The sequence below is a fragment of the Carya illinoinensis genome, chromosome 11 (genome assembly GCF_018687715.1).
Source record: "Carya illinoinensis cultivar Pawnee chromosome 11, C.illinoinensisPawnee_v1, whole genome shotgun sequence".
NCBI classification, from domain to species: Eukaryota; Viridiplantae; Streptophyta; class Magnoliopsida; order Fagales; family Juglandaceae; genus Carya; species Carya illinoinensis.
Window position 1 is genome coordinate 27,372,132 of NC_056762.1, and position 9,529 is coordinate 27,381,660.

At 35.2% G+C, this 9,529-nt stretch overlaps 1 protein-coding gene across 3 annotated transcripts; it reads right to left on the reverse strand.

Annotated features, from left to right (window-relative positions):
• Window positions 1-1,785: 1,785 nt before the first annotated feature.
• LOC122282794 (ubiquitin carboxyl-terminal hydrolase 3-like) lies at window positions 1,786-9,529 on the reverse strand. Of its 3 annotated transcripts, none has more exons than XM_043094825.1 (10): window positions 9,371-9,529; window positions 6,451-6,582; window positions 6,287-6,325; window positions 5,534-5,639; window positions 4,932-4,990; window positions 4,728-4,802; window positions 4,010-4,058; window positions 3,777-3,853; window positions 2,191-2,290; window positions 1,786-2,102 (listed from the first exon to the last, which is right to left on the reverse strand). In XM_043094825.1, the coding sequence occupies exons 1-9, from the start codon at window positions 9,443-9,445 to the stop codon at window positions 2,192-2,194; spliced, it is 711 nt and encodes a 236-aa protein (XP_042950759.1). In that variant the 5' UTR covers window positions 9,446-9,529; the 3' UTR covers window positions 1,786-2,102; window position 2,191. The 3 variants fall into 3 exon arrangements, with proteins under 3 accessions (XP_042950759.1, XP_042950760.1, XP_042950761.1); XM_043094826.1 differs by having other exon boundaries at window positions 1,786-2,120; XM_043094827.1 differs by lacking the exon at window positions 1,786-2,102 and having other exon boundaries at window positions 2,260-2,876.

Below are 9,529 nucleotides of genomic sequence, written 5' to 3' on the forward strand. Positions count from 1 at the left end.
TTGAGATATGGTGGTTCTGAATGCCTCACTATTAACATTTTTCTCAGTCAGAGCTCTTCCAATAATGTACTGCTTTCCTTGCTTATCTCCATGTTTGAGCCCCTCCTGCTTAACGTGGAAGAAAGAGCTCTCTTTTGTTGACAGATTTAACCTCTCCCAACGTTTGGCTAGCTCCTCAGCCTCCATTATTACAAGAAAACACATGACAAGAACCAAACTCACAAGAAGTGAGACCAAAAACCTTTGAGAAAAACAAGGCATTGAAGCCTTACTCAGTCTCACGAGAGTAGCGAAGGCACTCAAAAAATAGATCAATAAATTTAAGATCTCACCATCGGCTTTAACACAATCTTGTCATAGGGGTCTCTCTTTCTGAATGACAAGACTGGAGAAAGATGCCTTTTTGGGCAGATGTGGTGTATAAGTGGCTTTTACACGCTGCAATTACAAACACCATCTTATGATTTTACTAGTTTTACAATAAAATAAATTACAAAAACTTAAATTTTTTTTCAAAAAGAAAATCTTAAAATATAAACCCTAAATGCTTAAAAAACATAATGCCATATATTTTTAAGTGTTTTTTAGTCATTATTCTAATGAACAAGAACCGGAGTTCGTCGGAATCTAGCGATCCGTTGCCAAAATCCAGTTGTTGGAGTTCGGAGGCTAGCAGTCACCATTAATCATTTTCAAAGAAACAGTCTTACAAATTATGATTGTGTATGAGTGAGTGTATTTTAGTTATAATGAAAAAGGTGATGTGAGAGCTTCTGCTAGAAGGGTGTAAAAGAATAAATAAAAACAAAATCTCTTTTACACATCCTGATTTTAAAACTTTTTTATGGAGAAAAAAATGGAGTCGAGAAAGACAGTTTTGAATAATGATTCAACTCTATGAAGCCCACCTCACCTATTTTAGGTCCATAAAATAAAATAGGTATGATTTTGATGACAATGAAGTTACCATTTCATCTCATCTCAATATCAAAATATCATAAATAAATTTTTTTAATTTTTTCATCTAATCATTAGTAAATTATTACAACTTTTCAAAACTTCCGAACAAAACACAAGTAACAATTCAACTTTTTCAAATATCAAAACAAAAATTATATTAAAAAATTATATTCTAATAATATTTTTACTTTATAATATTTTTATTCAACTTTTTATTTTTCATTTACAAATACACTATAAAATATTTTGACTTAAACTATTCATTACTATTTACAAACTATTTTACTGATATTTACAAATCATCTCATCTCATCTTACTATCATCCTTTTCCTATTCACAAAAGAGGCCTAAATCCACTGAAGCCCATTTGACCGTATTCAATATCCATCAGGTTCTCAAGTGTACAGTTGCGTTTCACTTATGCCCTAGTAATCGAACACAGGCTTAATTATGCAAAGCCAATTTCAAAATTCGTTTAAATGACTTTAAGCCCATTCTACAAGCAAACTAAGAATTTTAATAAGCAAGATATCTATCTCTTAGGGAAAGACCAAAAACTTTCAAGCCCAATTAACAACAACAAACGACCATGTGAGGGGATGCAGGGAGCAGGCCCTTTAAGCACACCCAGTTGGACGGGTGGCCACTAAGTTGAAGAGTCTAGCTATGAAATCGTGCAGTGGATAGAGCAGTTTTTGACAGTGAAAATGGGCCTTTTCAGGGCAACAAAATGGAGTACAGAATGCACTGTCCCACAAAACTCGGTTATCCTCCTAGTCTCTTATGAAGCAATAATCAGACAATCATATAACTGCACCAAAGGATTCACGATAACACGTGAAATAGATATCACACAGTTTCCATTTTCTCTCGGCAACAGAACTGGAATGACAATGTTTAGCATGGCACCAAAAATTCTAACTGATCCACCACACATTCTTTAAAAATCCCGGATCAGTACCAATATAACTAAATTTCACCTGCAAGCATAAATCACACAGGCTTTCGTCAGCATGTCTATGTGTATATTCTACAGTTTGATAATACTAAATTAGTCTAAAAATTACTAAAATCTCCACTGGATAGATTTGCCTGCTCCATGGCAACAGAACCATGAGCTCATGCCAGGTTTCTTCTTCACCTGCACACAAATAGAGAACTGTAGTGAGGGTTTTGACATGTCCATTAACTGCTTTGAGTTGTGGCTTGCGTGAGTTCAAACTGCCAACCTTAAGATGAACCTCCAGCTTTCTTCGAAATGGCAATCACATTGAAATTGTGTGAGCCAGGATTTTTTCGGATTATGTTCTGCATGACTTTAGCTGCATCCTGTCATGAATCAGAAATATTTTCTGATATATTCTCAGAAACCACGAATTTAAAAACGTGACTGCATATCATTTTCTTTCTTTTTTCTTAAACTTAATTTTATATTTAAAAGTATGCTGGAATGTTCATAGGCTTATGAAGTATATAGAATAGAATTTCACATAAATATTAAAATGAATAGATTATAGAACATAAAATAAATATTAATCAACGTAAACAAACATCATAATTCTTTTTTGATGAGAATTCTCGTTTGAAGTTATTTATTTTACATATGTGTGTTTATATATATATATATATCGATTGTGGTCTATACATTCTAGTTGGAAAAACTTGAACATAATGTAATGAATTAGATCAAATAAAAATAAGTTCAACCCAGAAATTTTGCTTTTTTAATTATTTTGCAGTGGGTCTGCTTCAACAAAATGAAAACAAAAGGAACCCTACAAGGTTGAAATGTCTTTTTGGAGTCCAGCATGATACGAACTAGCTAAAGTTGGCAGGTAAGATGGGTACTCACTGAAAAACTTACATGCATTGGATGCAAGAGTTTCTTGAATATTTTTGAAACTTTTAAGAAAACCTGCAAAGATGGGATTTCATGTGATATGTTCAAAGTTGTATGGTCCATATAAAAATATGTTTGGGTAGAGAAAGTTTTTTAAAGATGTTTTTATAGGGCCATGAAATAGTGGTGGCATCCATCAAAACTTGTGAAAGCTGTTTCAATTTTTTTAATGAAAACCATGGTTTGATGAAAATTAATTTTGAGATAGTTTTGGTGAAAAGATGTTTCAATAGAGGAAGGAAATTTTGACAATTTTTACAGCACAACAGAGAGAGAGAGAGAAGATGAAAACACAGCTTTCATCTGCTTTGCATGTGTCGATGGAACAGGCTCAGATAATGACTTGTTTCGACAAAGGTAAAGTATCACATAGCTAGAGTTGAATATAATGACTTGTTTTGCAGCTTATTTAAAAACCAAAACGGCTATGTTTGGTTACCAAGAATTCTTCAAAGTCTTATTTTGGTTTTCAATAAATTTCAAAATTTCAAACCAAACAACTTCAAATCTAAAAAGAAAATACAATATTTCAAATTTTCATCCAATCATTTACCCAAACACAAAGATCAAAACCACTTTTACGAATACCAAAAAAAAAACTACTCTTAAAAAATTATATTCAAACATCTTTTCAACTATCCATCTTACTCCATGTACAATCCTTTGATACTGTCTTTCACTTTGGAAACCACTTTCACAAAACCACAATACAAAACTTAATTTCAAAAAACTTTTAGCCAAGAATTTCTCTCCTTTCCCAAAATTCAATAATACTACATCTCAAAAAATTCTCAAACATTCTCAAAATTTTGTATAACGAAATATTAATCTTTCAATCTTTTCTTGGAAACCAAATACACTTAAAAGGATTAAGTTTATGGAGCAAAGATAGTGGTTAACAATCACAATATTTACCTGTACCAAACTGCTACGTGAGGATGGGCCATGAGATATTGGTCTAGATTTTCTTCCATCAAGCTCAAAAAGTTCACCTACATCATTCGTTTATAAAGAAACTTCAGAAAAAAAAAAAAAAAAATATGAAAGAACAAAGCATATTCAAACCCATCCCCCCCCCCCCCCCCCCCCAAATTTTCTGGAGAGAGAGAGAGAGAGAGAGAGAGAGAGAGAGACATATAAGAAAGTACCATCAACACATGCAAAGCAGATGAAATGAGCGTCTGCATTATCTGAAGCCTGTTAAAAAATTTTGGGTGAGTGGAGTAGCACAAACAATCTGAACAAAGTACACAGATGCACAGGTTTCTTTTTTAACAGTTAGCAATTTCCTTGAGACTCAACCTAGGCTTCAGTTGGAAACCCTTGGAGCCCATGTTTGATCCGTTTCCTCATATCTGGCATGCCTCGTCCAGCACAAGACATATACGCAGAGAGAAACCAAGCACTCCAATTCCTACCCTAGCATTCTCCAGTTCCCAACTCCAAGCGCACCCAAAATTCCTGGGCAGCCTAACTTGTTCCATGGGGCCCCTGAGCCTAGCATGTCCTCATTATGGCGGCCAAAAAGAGGGACTGTGAACCATTTTAAGAATTAAACTGTTCTATCCACATCCATTTCATTCAATGTAATATCAGTTCATTCTAATGTTCCATATCTTAAGGATAGCTTTGAATATCACAAATTATTCTCCAAGGCCTACTTTTCCAGATTACCAGTTGCTTTCTCATTTTCTGATACGTCTCAATTTACTTTCAACTCATAACTCTATTTCCCAAATCTAGCTCTTTAAACAATGCAAAATTTTATCAGAAAATTGACTCCTTTATATCCTGACATGAAATCTTTAAGCCCTTCCAGCCACACCTTGGGGATCAACAAGGAAGAGAAAAAATGTAATAACATACCTCTGTTTCACCAGCAGTAGCAGCTACTAAATGTGCAACTTCCATTTCTGTGTCATTCTCTAGAAATGCTGCGCGCTACACAAGTACACATAAACATATAATAAAAATGGCAAGTGAAAAGGAGATTAGTAAGGTTTATAATTAGATTCAAACTGGGAGAAGAGGCAGGAGGGGGGAGCAGGGGAGAGAGAGTAGAAACAAAACCTCCAACTGATCCATTGTTGCAGTGGTTTTAAAAAATCTATCCATGAATGACCCCTCAACTGAAATTAATGAGAGACAAAATAAGCAAACATGGAAAATTGTGGAAGTGATAAGAATTTTAATTAAAAATATAAAGCAAGTACCAAAAGACAGAAAAAGCATTTCGATTGCAACTCTTGGCTTTCACATAAGGAAGTACTCAAAGAAAAGGTGAGCCTAAGCAATTGGGACTAGCAATAACTCTGCAGCAGGAGCCAGTGCCTAGCAGAAATTAACTCACCACTTTTTTTCTCTAGTTTTCTTTCATTGTTTTTCTTTTTGGACAATGGGAAAGGTTGCTTGCTCTTTCTGCATGTTTTCCCTTTTTATTTTGTCTCAATTATTATTGGTTCAAGGTTCTCAAACTGTAAGATCATAACATTACATGCCTAGATTTCAACTGGAGAACCTTTTTGTTTTACCCCAAAAAGATTTTACAGTTAGTTTCTCGGGAAAAGCAGCTGTGTGAGAAGTTAAGAAAATGAACATTAGAAAGAGAGGGAAAAGAAAGAGGAAGAAAGGAACCATGGTCATTTCTTGAAAATTAAATGTGACAAACTTACTAAGCTTAATCTCGGATGTGATGTTCCCAACAGCATGAAGAAGTCCAATTGTTCCACAAGCATTACCCACAGTTTGTTTCATAAAATACACTTTACTGCTAGTTTCCTGCAGACAGAATTGTATGAAATGTCCTAATTCAGGAACTGAAAATGAAATTTCAAAATTATAATAGGCCAAGAACTATGAATGGGAATTCAACAATACAGTCTTCTAACAAGTTAATGTCATTCATGGATGATGACTACCTTTAGTCAGTTCCGATTGGTCTACCCAAGGGTGAAAACACACGACCAGGTACATATTGTGATAATAATTTTCTTTTTTTTTAAAAAAAGGCCTGAAATTGACAATAATTTACAAGCTACAGAATTGATAAGGAGAAATTTAACTAAATTTTTTTTTTGATGTCGGGGAACCTCTCCAAGGCAGGGCCCTTTGGACCCACCCCTGCAGAATAAACCCCGGTCCTGTGCACCGCACCCTCGGAAGTTTCCCTACACGGAACTGGTTAAATCGCTGGCTTTTCACCAGGGGGTGTGGCCCCAAAGGATTGTTTGCACCCATGAGGTGTTGAACCTTGGACCTTGAAGGGAATGAGACCCCAAGACCAAGGCCTTCACCACTTAGGCCAACCCCTTGGGGTTAGAAATTTAACTAAAATATAAAGAAAAAATCTTATGAGACCAGGAAAATCACATTCAGCAATGCAAATATTCTATGGATAGCATATGATCATAAACTCATTGCCTCACCTTCTTTTCATTTGCCTGCAGAAGTCTCTCTTCTTCACTCTGAGGAAAATTGGAGCTCTCATCAAATAAGCAGACAAATACATCCTCAAGAACCTCATGGTAATTACTTTCAAAGATCTACCCTCTAGGAAAGCTAGAAAGAAGCAAAATGTTAAGAGAAACACCTGTGATGTTATAGGATAAAGAAACAGAACTGCAAGTACAGGCTTTGGAACCATTTCCAAGAGTTCTGGATCCAAGCCATAAACATCAAAGCACTCTGCCTCATCCTCTGGAAGACCAAGACCCCAAAGGAACTGCAAAATGAAAAAAATTAACGAGTACAACCTGAAAGCCTTTACATGAACGCGAGCAAAGCTTTTGATAATTTTTTTTAAAAGGTAAAAGTAAAAGCTTTTGATAATTAAGTGAGCCTTGTGAATTAAGACGCATTCTTCCCAAGAAGGACAATGGCACAAAACATGACAGCCACCATTACAGAAAATCAATTAACTAACAGTGCAATGGAGCTTGTGGAAGCAACAGTAAAAATGGTGGCCATTTAGATTCTCTTTATTTCATTAACAGACTTCAAACAATACAAAGTTTATCTTTGCCCAGACAAGTTACAATAAAATCTGGAACTTCCTCAATCCACACCTTCTCCTTTTCTAATCTTAAAGCTTCATTTGCTGAAGTATGAGCCACTATATTCTTTTCTCTAAATGCAAATTGTATAGACCAATCTGGTCTGTTTTCTTGAACAAACCGTATATCTTCAATTATAGAACCACCATAGGACAGATATTCCTTATCACTTGTGACTACCAGTACAACAGACTTAGCACCCCCTTCGAAAATGGCCTTCTGAATATTAAGATCATTGCACAACTCAAGAGCCTTGCAGAGAGCATATCCTTCTGCTACTGTTGGGTTCTGCACGTGTTGCCTTTGATCACATACAGCCACTAGGGCCTCACTCTCTTCATCTCTGATCATGATCCCCACTCCCATTCTCTTCTGTAATATCAATTGAGGCATCCCAATTCACCTTTACAAAACCATTATCTGGTTTTTCCCATGTCTGCTTATTGATGCTACCAGTTGGTGTCTGGTCCTCCTTCCTCTGTGTTTTTTGAGCATGCTGGAACTCCTCAAGACCTTCCTTTTCTGTTTTAAGTAATCTTTTTGGACAAGAGAGTCTCTTTTCAAACACATATTGATTTCTCTTGAACCATACTTTTCGAAATAAAACTGCCATCTCCTCAAGCTGGCTCTTATTCAATCTTCCCATAAGTTTTTCCCACAGATGTAGGAAGTCAGGTTCAATACTAATCCATTTCTGCACCATACTCTGAGAATCAGACCAAATGTCATTTGCTGCTGTACACTCCCAGAGGGCATGCATAACTGTCTCAACTTCTGCATCACAGAGAGGGCATTTCTGGTCAGCAACACTTTTCCTTCTGAAAAGGTTCTTTTTAGTTGGCAACAAGTCATTTCCAGCTCTCCATATGAAAAGCTTGACCACTCCTGGCACTTTAAGCTCCCATATATTCCTCCACCTTCTGATTTAACTCTTACATAATTTCTAAAAAGCGGAATATTTATTATCGAACCAGTTCGTTTGTTTGTAAAAAATGATGGACAATTTTATATATATCAAATCATAGGTATTTCATTGGTTCATAAGAATAAGCACCAAATTAATCAAAGATACCTAGAAAAAAGTTATGGCTATGCTGACAAGAATAAGAAGAATTTTTATGAATCCATTGCAATACATCAAAAAATGACTGGAAATATAGACAAAAATCATTATGATTTGCTTGTTCTTGAAAATATTTTATCCCTGAAGCATCGTTGAGAATTGAGAATTCAAGTTTTTTTGAATTATAGGGATACAAACAGTATCTATAGAAATACAGTACTTTTCAATGGAAATAGGATAAAAAATTGCGTGTTGAATAAAAAAAAAAAATCTTGATAACGATAAAAAGAAACTAATTAAATTGAGCATGCACCTCTGTCATTCTTTAATCTTTCTATTTGAAAATAATAAACACTGCTTACTGTGAAGACACCTCTCTTCGATGGGCCCCATATGATCTTATATTGTACAATTCCTTTACTCAAAGGTATACTAAAATCTGTTCTGCCTCATCGCTTGAAAAAATGCAACGAATCCTTTCCTCATCCCATTCCCCTTTGTGCTTGACAATCAACTCATTAACTTTTGAATCACCCTTCAGAATGGAGACTGGTGACTGAACAGCAAAAGATGTAGGGGTGGGCAGCCACTTAGCACCCCAAATCTGAATCTTGCTTCCATCCCCTACTCTCCATCTTAAACCCTCTTGCAGCAGTTCTCAAGCAGACCATATGCTTGAGAAAGCATCATGTTGTCTTTAATTGTGAAAATAGTCTTCGGTCATTTTTTTTGTACATCTAAAATTGCAATTAATTTTTCTTAAAAGCTTTTTAATTTTTTTTAAATAAGTAAAAAATCTTTCTAAAATAAACCAACGTTTAACGAACAGAGATAACAAAGAAGGGGGAATAAAAAAAGGCAATTTAACTCGAGAGCAAACTCAAACCGCAGTTTTCTGCAAATCAGAAGCCTCTATATGGTTATCGAAAGAAAAATGGGAAAAAGTAAAATGTATACAGCTATCATTTTTTTTAAAAAACCAAAAGCAAATTAACTTCCAACATAGTAACTGTGTCATCAGTTCAACCGAATTTCTTCTCCACTATCTTTTTACTTTCAATTTTCCGTTGTTTCAGTTTGATTTACTCTTCCTTTTAATACTCTAATTTCCCAAACAAAGTTTTTTAACAAATTTCTTTCATAAATAGCCCTTAATCCTTAAATCCATAGACAGGAAGAATCGATATATTCACTTCATTTTTCCACCCCAAAATTTCAGAAAAACCCCCCGAAGTCTCCTTTCGGATCCAGGAACGTCTAGCAAAAATAAATAAATAAATAAAAATTGCAGATCTTAGGCTACGGGTTGAGTGCGTAAGGTTCAATACTACTTTCTTATTCTTTCCCAACCTAGTCCTTTGCATCCAACAAAGAAAAACAATTAACAAAAATACCTGGTTCATAACATCAGGGTTAGCTTCAAGAGGAAGCCACCTCTTAGATGAAGGAATATCTTGTAAAGCAGCCATATTTTTTTTCTTGCTCGTCCTTCCTTTTAATACTACCGAGGGGTTCTAGATTTGGTAGAGTATACGATTGTTTCTTGGATTCTA

Bases quoted from the DNA above. Each gene is read 5' to 3' on its own strand.
- LOC122282794 (XM_043094825.1), bottom strand. From the start codon at position 9,445: ATGGCTGCTTTACAAGATATTCCTTCATCTAAGAGGTGGCTTCCTCTT. The intron at 4,991-5,533 runs GTAAGTTTGTCA...CATTAATTTCAG, and splicing joins CACATCCGAGATTAAGCTTA to TTGAGGGGTCATTCATGGAT. The intron at 2,291-3,776 runs GTAAATATTGTG...GATTCATGACAG, and splicing joins CACGTAGCAGTTTGGTACAG to GATGCAGCTAAAGTCATGCA.